This window comes from Salarias fasciatus, chromosome 14, assembly GCF_902148845.1.
Source record: "Salarias fasciatus chromosome 14, fSalaFa1.1, whole genome shotgun sequence".
Classification (NCBI taxonomy): domain Eukaryota; kingdom Metazoa; phylum Chordata; class Actinopteri; order Blenniiformes; family Blenniidae; genus Salarias; species Salarias fasciatus.
Window position 1 is genome coordinate 2,001,973 of NC_043758.1, and position 15,002 is coordinate 2,016,974.

The 15,002-nt window shown below is 52.8% G+C and overlaps 2 protein-coding genes across 2 annotated transcripts in view; one reads left to right on the top strand and one right to left on the bottom strand.

Annotated features, from left to right (window-relative positions):
- The window catches only part of LOC115400121 (P2Y purinoceptor 14-like), a 234,482-nt gene that overhangs the window by 139,467 nt on the left and 80,013 nt on the right, over positions 1–15,002 (top strand). The gene's annotated exons all lie outside the window — the stretch shown is intronic.
- LOC115400107 (interleukin-1 receptor accessory protein) lies at positions 1,237–10,015 on the bottom strand. The gene is made up of 12 exons (XM_030107766.1): positions 9,567–10,015; positions 7,590–7,675; positions 6,023–6,218; positions 5,292–5,375; positions 4,542–4,767; positions 4,288–4,456; positions 4,122–4,193; positions 3,900–4,035; positions 3,591–3,739; positions 3,175–3,318; positions 2,776–2,919; positions 1,237–2,440 (listed from the first exon to the last, which is right to left on the bottom strand). Coding segments are annotated over exons 1-12 (1,857 nt in total). The 5' UTR covers positions 9,569–10,015; the 3' UTR covers positions 1,237–1,991.

A 15,002-nucleotide genomic window follows, 5' to 3' on the forward strand; every position in this document is an offset into this window, starting at 1 on the left:
CGCCTGGACCACCACCTGGACCTTCAGCTGGACCACCACCTGGACCTTCAGCCAGACCTTGAACCAGATTGCCACCTAGACCTTCAACCAGACTGTCGCCTGGACCACCACCTGGACCTTCAGCTGGACCGTCACCTGGACCCGCAGATCTCCTGTTGGCCTCGTTTCTAGCAGTTGACATGAACCACCACTTTCACGATGTTTCTTCACAAAGTGGATTCACGATGTGTTTGTGAAGTGATGAAAAGATGAAGGGTGACTGTAAAATATGGACTGTTGGAATTCAGCGCAAAGAAAGTCCAACTGTCACGACCTGGACGGCTGTGAGTGACCTGCACAAAGCGAGAGAAGATCGGGTTCATTTGCTTCCTGCTGTGAATCAGTGATATTACTGGACTCAAGAGAGCCACTAATGTTTTACAACTATGAATGAAATGTTGACCTCCTGTCAAGAACTCCAGAATCCTTCAGGCTTTACTCTTATACGAGTATTAGTTGATTGTTAATAATTTATTATTCCAAATAAGTAGTGTAACCTGTTTTGTGAGAATGATAATGGCTAATTGGTGATCATTTCCTATGAAGCAGCTGGTGCCCTGAGTTGATCCCAGCAGAAGATCCCAGTTCATTTCATAATTAATAACAGGCTGAACTCGCCGATAAGACCTGGAAAGTTTTCGATATTATCCGTCAGCAACGCTGCAAACACGTCTGCAAGAGAGGAGGAGCGACGGTTCTTCACACGGAAGAGAACCAGACAGCAAGGCTGACTGGAGGTTATGTTCTGACAACATAGCATGTAGCATGCTAAAGAGTGTCAGGGCTCTCGCACCAGCCATGCTACATGCTACATGCTACATGCTATAGAGTGTCAGGCCTCTCACACCAGCTATGCTACATGCTAGATGCTAATCGTGATTAAAGTCTGACTGATACACTCATTAACAGCGAGCTCGTTCCACAGTCTACAGAACACAGCGCAGTGTGTGCAGATTAGGATGCTGTTGGACACAACTTAGCATTGTTGGGGGTGACGTAGCGTTGTTGGAGGTGGCGTAGCGTTGTTGGGGTTAATGTAGCGTTGCCTCACGCTGCGCTCCTCGGCCTCAGGAATCAGCTGAAGTGTATCGGTGCATCAGCAGCTCAGATGGAACAGAGAGCGGTGACTTGGAGAAAATATATTAAAAAAACAACTGAAGAAATAAACAGCTGTAAAATGAAAAGACTGCAATGAAATCCATGAAAAATAGATTTATTTAAAAACAAACATGGTAAACTGAGAGACACAGAGCAGGTCCAGTTCTCCGTCATCAAGACTGGATTCAAATTAAACTCAATGGATTTGTGAATGGCAAATGTGAAGAAATGAAAACTGAAAGTTGTGAATGACGGCGACATTTTGAAATGTGAGCTGTGGATTATCAGACGACGACACCTTGAAGCACGCGCAAGCTTCAATTTACAAAAATATCCGACACGGGGAACCTCAAAAACAGCAAATGTCAGGAAAGGTTCTGATTCCCGGAGGATGAATAAAACTCGAGTCAGCTGGCTTTTCCAGGAAAACAGCCAGCAGGACGAAACGTGGCAAATTCAAACCACTTCTCCAACAGAACGTTTGACTGAACCTGAAGAATGTTGAGATGCAACAGCGTACTGCCGCATGGCGCTAACCATGCTAACTGCTGCCGCATGGCGCTAACTGTGTGGTCTATTATTAGAGCTGGGAATGATACTAGCCACTGTCGCATGGTGCTAACTGCTGCCCCATGGCGCTAACTGTGTGGTCTATTATTAGAGCTGGGAATGATGCTAATGGCTGCAGCAGGATGCTAACTGCTGCAGCATGGTGCTAACTGTGTGGTCTATATACAGAGCTGGGAATGATGCTAGCCACTGCCGCATGGTGCTAACTGCTGCTGCATCTCGCTAACTGTGTGGTCTATATACAGAGCTGGGAATGCTGCTAGCTGCTGCAGCGTCCGTCCGGGCTAGATGGCGCAGTTGAGCACCTGGCTGGGCTCCTTCTGCGTGTTGCTGATCAGGCCCGTTTGGGAGTTGGTGCTGTTCTGACTCAGCAGCCTCAGCATCAGCGTCTTGTTGCCCCCGTCCTCCCGCCCCCGGCCGCCCCGCTCCCTCAGGGGTAACTCCACCCGCAGCCTCTTCCAGAAGCGGGACGTGATTTCCCGGGACTCGTCGCCCCGCCACCGGACCAGGGCCAGAGCCACCCGGGCCCGCCTCAGCTCCCGGACCCACACCTGGCGCCGCAGCGGCCGGTACTGGACCAGGATGACCCGCAGGTGTCCGCCCAGCGCCATGCCGTCCAGCCCCGCCTTCAGCTCCAGCAGCGCCTGCGACCCCTGCGAGGCGTAGCCGGGGCTGATCACCACCAGGAGGCGCCGGCTGCGAGCCACGAAACCCAGAGTCTCATCGGTGATGGCTGCAGGACACAGGGGTGGAGGGGGGAGGGAGGGGGGGGGGGTGATTAATGGACAGATGGATGGAGGATGGATGAAGTGTTCTTGGCTCGTGTGCAGCAGCAGGATCTGAACACGAGAGTCCAAACATCAGGAGGAGAAACGAGATTACTCTGAGTAATCTGAGTACAGCGACATCAGGTCGAAGCAGGCTGCAGGCAGTGGAGGGGGGGGGATACCAGACGTCCCAACAGAACAGGAGGCTGCATGAGTAACGGCAGGCGGAGGAGCGGTCGCAGTGTGTGTGTGTGTGTGTGTGTGTGTGTGTGTGTGTGTGTGTGTGTCTGTGTGTACTCACTCCCTCCAGGCAGACTGTCTCTGTCGAAGATGCACACTGAGTATCCGAGTTCGTTCTCCAGAACCGATCGGAGGGTCGACAGAACAAAGTGTTCCTCTTCACTGTTCCTCGCGTACGAGATGTAAACATCGTACTCCTTATCGTCTGGGGAACACACACACACACACACACACACACACACACACACACACACACACACACACACACACACACACACACACACACACACACACACACACACACACACACACACACACACACACACACACACACACACACACACACACACACACACACACACACACACACACACACACACACACGGTGAGGCCCGGTGGAGGCAGCGTCATGCTGCTCCGTCCCCACAGTGAGGCACGGCGGAGGCAGCATCATGCTCACCTGTGTGCCGCTCGTCCGAGCCGAACCAGGAGCGATAGAGCAGCAGCAGCTCCAGCCAGAAGACGTGATAGACGACGAAGAGCAGCAGCATGAAGACCAGGGTCACTCCCAGACCACAGCCCAGCTCCACGGAGGGCAGGGACCCTGAACGCACCACAGACGGAGTTACAGCCGGGGCGGGGACCCTGAACGCACCACTGAGGACGTGGCGCACACACAAATGTCTTTCTATAGCTGTGAGGACATTCATTGACAAAATGCATTTCCCAGCCCCTGACCCCTGACCCTAAACCTAGTTGTAATTCAAAAATCAAGTCTTAATCCTCAAAAGGTCTTTGTTCATTGTAAAATGACCTCGCAACGCTGGTGTTCTGGCAGGACCCGGTACACACACACACACACACACACACACACACCCTCCTCCTGCAGCTGTGCTCTGCGGCTCTCGAAGCCTCTGGCGTTCCTCACGGAGCAGTTGAACTCGCGGTCCAGGTCTCTGGAGGAGAAGCGCTGGACCTGCAGGACGTTCTCCATCGTCAGGTCTCCGAAGTCGTACTCCACCTGACTGGAAAGATCCACAGTCCCACTTTAACGCAGAGAGGAACTGTACCGAGAGAGAACTCCTTCTGCAGGGCGTGGCACGGTTCTCAGCAGGTTCTGTCGCATCGTGTGTGTGTGTGTGTGTGCAAGTCTTTCAGTGGAACCAGACTGGATCCAGACTCTACCTGACGGTCTGGGTGAAGCGTTGATGGTCTGGCAGCTTGTCCAGCGTCATCCCGTCAACCGTCCACCAGATGTCCATCCAGGGACTCTGGAGGATCACCGGGAAGAGACCCCTGCAGACCAGATGCACCTCAGAGTCTCCACACACACACACACACACACACACACACAGTATGAGACAGTGTGTGACGTCTGTTCCTCCTCCTGATTGGTCGGTCTGCTACCTGTTGTCACGGGGATCGGCTCGCCCAGAGCCGGCCGCAGGACGCTGGGCTCTTTAGACAGCGTCTGGGGATCTGAGGGAACTCCGAGGTCAGTGTGTGTGTGTGTGTGTGTGTGTGTGTGTGTGTGTGTGTGTGTGTGTGTGTGTGTGTGTGTGTGCGCGCTCACAGACTGCGGTGACGTTGATGCTCCTGGTGAAGCGGAGTGTGTGTCGCCCCCTCTGCAGCTGCGCGGTGCAGAAGTACAGGCCCTGATACAACGCCAGCATCCGGTAGAAACGGAGGCTGCTGCCTTCCTGCTGCCGGTCGCTGTTGCCGAACGGATACTGCCTGCAGCGCTGCGGCGTGGACCGATCGGTCGGCTGATTAGACCGAGTGATCAGTGGCGACGTGAGAAAGTGCTGAGTCGGCGGCTCGTCTTACCGACTGGGCTCGTTTGACGTGGTACCAGGTGACGTTGGGCGGGCTGTCGGCCATCTTGGCGGCGTCCCGCAGGTCGGGGCAGTCCAGCGTGACGCCCTCCTGCAGCGGGATGATGGTCTGGATCGGCGCCACGGCGACCGGCGGCTCGCAGGAGGAGCCTCGCTGCACGGCGTCCGGCCGCAGCACGCTCAGCCGCATGGCCATCTTACTGCACGACGACTTGTTCCTGCACACACACACACACACACACACACACACACACAGAGATTATTTCTGACTGATTGCTGCAAGGCCGTGGTTTCCAGGAGGCGAGTGAATCTAGATCAGATAAGGTGTTTCTCAGAAGACGATGAAGATGACGATGAAGGCAGGAAGCAGGAAGTGAGCTGTGGCCACTCAGGAAGTGTGAAGTAGATCAAACCTCCTGCCTGCAGTGTTTCTCACAGTCTGTCAGTCACATCCAGTCAATCCTCTCTTTTCTCCCCACAGCGGGGTTTGGAGCGGCGTCTCTGCCGTTTCCGTGGAAACGTGCATCGTTTCCAGAAGGTGGCCGTGCAGACGCATTGAGCTGAGCGTGTGTGTGAGCCTGACGCAGCGCCTGGCCGGCGGCCAGCTGCAGCCTCACCACCACTTTAGCTGATTAGGTTGGAGGAGGAAGGAGCCACAGCAGCTGCAGGCTGCCTCGGCCTTCAGACCTGCGTGCGTGCGTGCGTGCGTGCGTGCGTGTGTGTGTGTGTGTGTGTGTGTTACCTCAGCATGCAGATGTACTGTCCGCTGTCGTTGAATTGAGCCGGCTGCAGCCACAGCGTCTCTTTGTCTTTAATGAGGCGCGAACTGCAAGACAATTAGAATAAACAAGAACTACATCACCTCCTCGTTACCATAGCGACCAATTCCATCACATCCACGTTACGATAGCGACCGATTCATCACAGTCACGTTACCATAGCGACGGATTCAATCACATCCTCTTTAACATAGATACTGATAAAACTCCCTCACATCCTCGTTACCATAGCGACGGAACTTCATCACATCCACGTTACCATAGCTACTGATGACACTGTTACATCCACGTTACCATGGAGACCAATTAAATCACATCCACGTTACCATAGCGACCGATTACATCACATTACATCAAAAAAAAAATGTAAATGTGATGCAACTTAATTAAAAATGATGAAGCCAAAGTAGCATAATGGATCATAAAACACACACACACACACACACACACACACACACACACACACACAGAAGCCAGTCAGCAGTCCTGCGGCTGTAAAGCGTTGAACACAAAAGAGCAAATGAAGGAACATCTGGATCTGCAGAAGGAACATCTGCTCCTAAAAGTAAAAACTGGACTCATCACTTCACACTGCTCTGAGAACAGGGAGGTTCTCACACGTTCCCTGGTCTCATCTTCACACCTGGACGGGTTCCCACATGTTCTCCAGATGTGAGGAGCAGAGCGGGGTTACCTCTTGGCGATGGGGTGCTCCAGGTCGTGGCCCTCGGGCAGGCGGTACCAGAACAGGTTGTGGCCGGCGCTCTGGGTGGAGGTGAAGTTGTAGACTGACGGGTGAGAGAACAGAGGGCAGAAGAGCCAGCCCACCTCGCCCTCCAGAACCGAGACCGCCGCCGCCGGGGACTCCCCCCAGTCGTCACACCGGGACTCTGGAAGGGAGGGGGAACCCAGCATTAACGCAGGATCAGGAATCAGCTGTGGTGTTCCTCAGGGTGCGGTTCTGGGCCCTTCACATTTCTCCTGCTCAAAACTGCCGCTGCTATAATTAATCTGTAAATTAAACCGGTCGATTCAATGCTTTTGTTTTGTTTTGTTTTTTTTATTAGAAAAGTGCTGTTTTCATCTGTTCGCACGATGACGGTCAGTTATGGAGAACCGCTGTTCTCAGCACTGCTGCCAGAGAACGAAGCTCCTGCTTTGGGTTTTCAGCTGAGGAGGGATCATGCGCCGTTCCGGGACGTTCCACAGCCTTAAACTGTGATGGTTCTTCTGGAGAAGCGTCCACAGACTCCCGCCGGGCTCTGAGCCATCGGCCGGCGTTTCACAGCCGCAGGAGAGCGAGGGCGAACTGGAGGAGACGGACGGATGATGTGAGAGCGGGGAGGTGGAGGGGTGGAGGCATTAGGGTAGATGGATGGACAGAGGGAGGGGTGGAGCAGTGGGGGGGGGCGGGGGGTTAATAGAAAGACGAATGCTCCGCCCGGGAAAACCTGACAGGTCAATTATGCATCGGCTGTTTTCAGCTGTAACAGCGGCGCCCCCTAAAGGAAAACCACTGTACTGCAGCTACAGCCGGACCAGGAGGAGTGTGTGTGTGTGTGTGTGTGTGTGTGTGTGTGTGTGTGTGTGTGTGTGTGTGTGGTAACTGTACTGTTTGATTTGCCTTCCCTCATCACTAAAACCATGAATCCATGAACTCAATCAGAGGAAAATTAAACGTCGTGGATTTTTAATCATCAGCTTGGATGTTTTCATGCGGTCTGAATTTCAGGGCGAATATTGATCTGATCGGGCGAATCGGTTTCATTTCCTGTCTGCGTGTCGACGGGACGACGGGACAGGATTTATTAGACTGAACCGGAAAGCCGTCACTCCTCTGCTGAGGAGATCAAACATCCAGTCCTGAGTTTCTGAAGTGTTACGTGCCATCCTCGCTCCACCCTCCTCCCTCAGGGAGGACCACTCGGCCCTCCACCTGAAGCTTCATCGTCTCTCATCGACTCACAGAAGGAGAAATCCTCGTCTTCACCTTCATTGATTTCTCCTCCACCAGGACTCACACACGATACAGCCCATCAACTCCACCCTCCCTCCCTCCCTCCATCCTCCCTCCTCCACCTCACTGGATTTTAATTAACCCTCGTTCAGCTGAGTTGCAGCTCGAAGAGAAAAAGAAAAACACCCAGGGGCCCGTGAGCATGAGAGCTGTGTGGAAGCAATGTCACAAGTGTTCATGTTGGGTGGAGGCGCCTCCATGTTAGGGGGAGGAGGTCACTCCCTGGGTCCCGTCTGTCACTCACCTGTCAGGTGTGAGGATTGATTGACAGCTGGATAAGCCCCGCCCATGAGGAGGAGGAGGAGGAGGAGGCTGCAGATGAAGGACGCCCTGCAGACACAGAGGAGATGTTTGATTGGAGGAAATCTGAACAAACAACACGACCCGAGGACCTGGGACGCTTTAACAAGAGTCTGGAGTCCAGAAGACAGGAGGAGGAGAGGAGGAGAGAGGAGAGGAGAGAGGAGAGAGGAGAGAGGAGAGAGGAGAGAGGAGAGAGGAGAGAGGAGAGAGGAGAGGAGAGAGGAGAGAGGAGAGGAGAGGAGAGGAGAGAGGAGAGAGGAGAGAGGAGAGAGGAGGAGGAGAGAGGATAGGAGAGAGGAGAGGAGAGGAGAGGAGAGAGGAGGGGAGAGAGGAGGGGGAGAGAGGAGGAGGAGAGAGGAGAGAGGAGGAGGAGAGAGGAGGAGGAGAGAGGAGGAGGAGAGAGGAGAGAGGAGGAGGAGAGAGGAGGAGGAGAGAGGAGGGGAGAGAGGAGGGGGGGCAGACGGAGAGATTGTGTCACAGTGGAAGATCAGGCAGAACTAGTGGATCCCAGGAGAAACATCCAGAGACTGAGCTGCTTCACTGCATCATCCATCACACACCCAGAACCTGTGTGTGTGTGTGTGTGTGTGTGTGTGTGTGTGTGTGTGTGTGTGTGTGTGTGCAGTTCAGAATCGTCAGTTCTTCTGGACTGGTTGAAACCGGTTCCAGTTCTCCAGCGATCAACAGTAACTGAGGCTCCGTTTCCACGGCAACCACTTTAAGCCAAACTGCAACACCGTCGTGTTCTTGTACATCTTTTCTCTGTTCACACAGCGACGGAGCTCCAGGACACTGAAAACACACTTTTTTTTTTCCAGACTCAGACCCCGTCGCCATGGAAACGGGTGAAAACACTGGACTGATCATGCCGTTCCGGCTGTCCGGCTGCGACTCTCAGTCCAGAGCGGGCGGGCGGTGGAGGCTCAGTGGGTGGAGCAGAGGGTGGAGCACGCCCCGGCATCGACAAAATAAAATCATATTAACATTTCATTTAATATTCCAACTTCCTCTGAGATTAAAACAGTATCTCGCTCTTTTTTAATTACATTTCCCAGTTTAGATGCAAATACAATGCTAATGAGGATGGGGATGATAGTGATGATGAGGAGGAGGAGGAGGATGAAGAGGAGGAAGACAATGAGGATGAGGAGGAAGAGAAAGATGACGATGACAGGAGAATGAGGAGAGGGAAGATAATGAGGATGAAGAGGTTGATAATGAGGATAAGGAGGACGATGGTGATGATACTGATGATGAGGAGGAAGATGATAATGAGGATGAGGAGGAGGAGGAGGAAGCTGAACTGCAGCTGGCTTTCTGCTGATCACTGCAGAGTCCCCAAACTGACCTGATTGACTGTAATCTGATTATCAGAGCAGATCGATGGACACTCACTCTGAGAAAACCCCACACTTCATCGTCTACTTTAAACCCGCCTCACTGATTCTCGGAATCGGCTTCAGAAATTCTCTGTGAATGAATCATTTTTCACCGCCAGTTTCTGACATTTGATCCACCCTGATAACATGAGTTGTGAATACCCGGCAGTGACAGCAGGCTGGAGTTTTCTGTTTGGGCCGAACTGTTTGATTTGTCCAGGTTATTCGTGAGAATTAGAAACCGGCGCTCACTGATCCCGTTCCGTTGCAGAGAAACCTTAAAATCGGGAAATCGGCTGACCTTTGAACGGAGTTTCGTACGCATGGTGCAGACCGGGAGAAGCAGCTCACGCGGGGCGGTCCGTGAACGCCACGCGGAGCAGCTTCAGACTGGGGGGGGGCGTTTGATTCTTTCACCGCGACATGGAGTCATTAAAACACCTGAAAAGACTTCATGACTCACTAAACTGACAGTGTGAGGAGAGGCGGAAGCGGGCGACACCGAACTCCGCAGACAAATCACCGAATCGGAGACTCACATGGGCTGCGGGTCCGGAGAAGTCCGAGTGGAACCGAACAGCTCCGAACAGCTCCGAGCGGGTCCGGGGGGGTCCGGGGGTCCGGGGGGCTTCTCCAGCTGGACGTCCCGGCGTTGCGGGGCGGGGCGGGGTCGGTGCTGCTCCGGGTCGGGGGTGTCCCGGTCCTCTCCGCGCTGCTGCTGACTCACGAGCTCGAGCAGCCGGTGATTAACGAGCCGAGTCCCGCTGTAAATCACCGGAGGGAGAGCCGGTCCCCGCCGGGGAGCCGGTCCCGGGGCTGGGGCCGGGTCACAGCCCGTCCCGGGTCAGCATGGTACCCTCATTACAAACAATCACTGAGGCGGCTCAAATGGCGGCTCCCGGACCCGGACTGGGACAGCTGGAGGACAGCTGGAGAACAGCTGGACTCCAAAGTCCAGCAGCTGGGACTCTCCTGCTTCTGTGTTTACATGTAGGAAGTTGAAGTTCTGAGGATTCCGGTCGATGCTCCTCCTCCTCCTGCCCCGCCCCCCGCCCCCCCGGAAAAAGAAAAGAAAAGGCATGATGCTCTTTATTCTCTTATTCATTTCTTGTTTTTGTAAAACCTCCATTCAACACACATCTCTCCCAAAGGAGACGAGTAAACACACCTTGACCTTGATATTCTCCTCCTCCTGGTCCTGGTCCTGGTCCTGCTCCTGGTCCTGGTCCTGGTCCTGGTCCGGGTCCGGGTCCGGGTCCGGGTCCTGGTCCTGGTTCTGATCTCACTCCAGGTTCTCCTGTTTCTGCCGTTGCCATGGAAACAGACATGGTTTTCCTTCTGAACATGAAACTTTCCCGCAACGACAGAAAACACGTTTTGACGTGAATTATTGTATAAATGAGGCACGCGCGCGCACACACACACACACACACACACACACACACACACACACACACACACACACACACACACACACACACACACACACACGCAAACTGAATTTTAAACTCTGATGTGATGCCGCCCTCTGGTGGTTAATATTTGTAACTTTACTCTATCTATCTATCTATCTATCTATCTATCTATCTATCTATCTATCTATCTATCTATCTATCTATCTATCCATCTATCTATCTATCTATCTATCTATCTTCTGGTTGGACCCAAGTCTCTCCAGGCCAGACCAGGACAGGGTGTAGGGACCGGCGTGTCGCCTGTGTGTTCGGCGGTGCAGTCCGGCTCCCGGTCCTGACAGCCGCTCAGTCCTGACTAGTTCACGTCCCGATCATCGTCCTGAATGTCCAGAAAACTGCCTGGACACTTCGTGGTGACCTGCCGGAGGAGACTTTGTCGTATCAGCCACCAGGTGGCGCTGTGATTATTATATTTAACACAAAACTTAGCTATGGGTCTGGATCTGGACCCCCCTGCTACCTGGTCCCACCAGACCCCCACCAGACTGACCAGCTGAGGCTGAGGAGAATCCAGATGGTCCGGTGGCCGTAGCCGGGAGGGGCGCTGGAGCTGTCACCACCACAGGGTCAGGGTCAGGGTCAGGGTCAGGGTCAGGTCCCCCACTCAGAGCGTTCAGGTTCAGGAAGATGATAAACAGTGGGATGAATGAAGGAGGCGGAGTCAGACTTTCTCATATTGTTTGTTTTTTTTATTTTTCGATCATCTTTTTTTCTTCCTGCTGCGGAGAATACGCGATGGAGTTTTTTCTAATACATGAAGCGTTTACATGGAGTGTGTCTCAGAAAAGGTGCAAACATCAGCAAACAGACGAGGACATGGCGAGGACACGCGCTCGTCCGGGAGGGCCTCTGACGCCGGGTTATGACATCATCATTGTGCTCCGCCGTACAGCAGCGACAGCGCCCCCCTCAGGACTTCACGGACTTTCACTGTAAAGTGTAGTTCCTCCTCCTCCTCCTCCTCCTCCTCCTCAGACTCGTGCTGCCTTCAGGTGACATAAGAATTTGGGTCACTGAACGGAACCGCAGCTTTAGCATTGGTTTTTAACCATTAGCATTAGCATTAGCATTAGCATCAGCAGAGACACTGAATGTTGGTGCACTTGTGTCAAAGGAGTTTGTGTTCTCACATTTTTGTGGGTCCAAGAAAAAGTTGTGAGACATTAAAACAGATTTTTCTGAGGTTCATTGAAGGCAGCACGCCTGGCTTTGCCGCGGGACCTTTTGGTTCCTGAAGAACCTTCTGGATCCAGTGTGGAGACGTTCTACAGAACCGTCTCCTGGTCCCAATACTTTCTGTAGAACCTCGGACTTCAGGTGCTTTTGGTTCTTGCTGCCATTTTGGAACTTTGTGGACCTGGTTCTGTGAGATCCAGGAGATCCTGCAGGAGGTGCAGGACGGAGGAAAGACACTCGAGGGACAACATTGGAGTCGGAGGTTTGGGAGGCATGATGAGGCTCCCAGAACCATCTGGTGGTCTTCGCCGTCCTCACCGTCCCCGCTGTCCTCGCCGTTCCAACCAAGAACCCCAAACTGGAAGACTTTCTCAGAGGCAGTGCGGTGGATTGTGATTGGTTCATTCCTCTCGTCAGTCCACGAAGAAAAAAAAATCTAAACAGGTAATATGTGACTCCGCCCCCCCAAGCCCCAGGCCCCGCCCCCAGAGTCAGTCAGCGGGATGAGGAAAACACGCTCACCTGCAGGTGATGCGTTCAGGTGTCAGCTGCTGGGCCTTTCCCCAGAGAGCCTCCAGTCTGCGCTACACTGAAGGACCACAGAGTGACCAGCAGAGGGCGACACACACCCGTCCAGGTGGTCTGGGACGCACCCGTCCAGGTGGTCTGGGACGCACCCGTCCAGGTGGTCCGGGGACGCACCCGTCCAGGTGGTCTGGGACGCACCCGTCCAGGTGGTGCTCTTGAAGTATCTAGCCGAGTCCTCTGAGGACCGCGTCTCGGATCAGAGCCTGGAGTTCTGGGAAAGCCGGAGGGCGGCAGGCGGAGGAGTAAAGGGTCCGAGTTCGAGAAGAGTGAGCAGAGGGCAGTGGGCAGCTCGCACCCACAGCCAGCCAATCAGAGCTCAGCACACCTCGCAGCATGTTACCCTCAAACCAGGTGTGTCCTTTCAACTTCACAACTTTAACTATCTGCTATATGATTGATTGCGGCAGCAGGAGTAATTGTTCATTTCTGGGTTATCGGGATTATTTCACTTCAATTTATGAATAAACATCAGAAAATATTGTAATTTAAATTCTGAAAATAATTACATAAATAAATGTCTGAGTGAAGACTTGTCAGTTGGAATAAATGAGCTCTGCTCTGATTGGCTGCCGTCTGGCTGTGGGGCGGGCCTGGTGCGTTCGGACGCGTCACGGTAAAACGGTTTCCAGGGCAGTGCTCTTCATCTACACAAAGCAGGGCAGTGATACGGCGCTGCCGCGTCCTCCCAGCAGCAGACACCTGAACGCATCACGGCCTTGATGGAGTTTCCGCTCAAACCACAAAGAGCAGAGTGCACCCGAACACACCATGGCGGCTTTCTGCTCCCGCCGTGTCCTCATGGGGCCCCGAGTCGCTTCTGGTCCGGGGCCATCCAGGGCAGGCTGTGGGGTTCAGGGGCCCCAGCGTCGTCCCGTCATTATGTTACATGTCACTGCGGAATCCCGTTACCCCTAAACGCACCGTGTCCACATTGTCCCTGAACACAGTGACGGTTTTTCCCCACGTCGACATGCGAAGCAGTTCTTCTCGCGGCTGGAGGTCAGTTTGTACCTCGGGAGGCATTCTGTAGCAGTTCTAACACTCCGGGGCCACAAGGGGGCGCCGTCCGGACCAGGGCCTGGGAATCATCCTGGTGCAGATTTTAAAGGGGCAGTGTCACAAATGTAAGTGTTGGCGGTGCTGGACATTAGGGGGCAGCAGAGAGTCAGGCTAGCTTCCTAGCATGCTAACAACTCCGTACAGCAGCGGTGCTCTGAAGTTAAAGAGGGTGGCAGTTTTTAAATGAGCGTAAAAGTGGGCGCTGTCATGTGAAACGACCTCGGTAAAGATACAAAGTGACCTGCATCCGTCTCCACGCCGGACGCTCCCGACACGTCCAAACCACCAGAAATCTTCACATTCAAGATGCCAGAAAAACAAAAACCTTTTCACTCAAAATAAACCATCTGTAAAAATAAGCAACTAATGTAAAGAATTCTTCAGTTTTGGTGTAAATTGTGAGTTTTGGTATTTTAAATAATTAGGCTAGTTAAGGGAACCAATCAGAAGGCTGCAATACTCACAAAGCCCGCCTCCCCGACTCCATTGGCTGTTAGATGTAAGTGGGTGGGGCTTGGTCAGGCAGTTAACCTGTGAGCTGAAGGGGGCGTGGCCCATCCCTTTTTTTAAAAAAGCATGACAAAGTGCGCCAATCAGAGCTCAGTGTTCCTGAACGCATCACAGAAAGAGGTGGAAACAGAGCAGGTGTGTTTAAAGACAGGGCAAAGTGTGGGCATTTCAAGCTCTGGAACGCATGCTGTGGTATTTGAACACATCGCGCCTCCCGTCATTCAGTCCCCCTAAAACCCCCCCTCAAGCTCCCGCAGGGGGCGTCGCTGCTATGCTTCAGGAAGAAGAGGAGGGGAAAAAACATGCAATACTTCTTCCATGCGAGTCTGGTGGGCCCTGAACGCAGCACGAGGCCTTCATGTCTGATCAAAACTCCACAAACCTGCAGAGGTCTGATAAACGTCCCCCTGCCCTAACAAAGGTCCCTGAACGCACCGCGTGAGAACATCTGATAAAGTCCTCCTGCAGAGAAATTCCAGGCCCTAACAAGGTCCCTGAACACACCACAGTCAGTGAATTCAGGAACCAGTTTGAGCCCCGCCGAGGTTCCTGAACGCACCAAACATGATGTGTTCAGGAACCTAGTTAAAGAATCAATTTTTAGTTAGTAAATTCCAGTAACTTACGTTTAGCAGAAAATTATTTCTGGGAAAATATTTTGGCGTTCATCAGAAGTCTTCTCAGCTATAAGTTAAAGTCAAATCCACTTTAAACAAACAAAATAGATTACTGTGAATACTCTAATAACTCAACTTTATGAAGTAAACGACTTGCAATCCCACCTACAGTATATTTACTGTGTTCATCACGACACATTTCTTTTTAAGTGACTGTAAGTCACAAAATGAGCTTCTTTAAAATACTTCCATGGATGAGAAACATTAATTATTTGTAATGGCACTTGATGTGAAACAGTGTGAAAATACTCGTAATGAAAGTAAAGATATTTTGTTGAAGGACCGCACTTCTGGTAGTTTGATCTGACTATTGACGACTTCACCGTCAAATGACGGAAAGAAGTCATGATGTTACTGTAAAATACTCAATAAAGTCTCTGCAGGAGAGCGGAGCCTGTCAGGCAGCAGGGGGCGCTCTGATTGGACGGGGGTCTGCAGGTGGGCGGAGCCTGTCAGGCAGCAGGGGGCGCTCTGGAACTGGACCTGGACC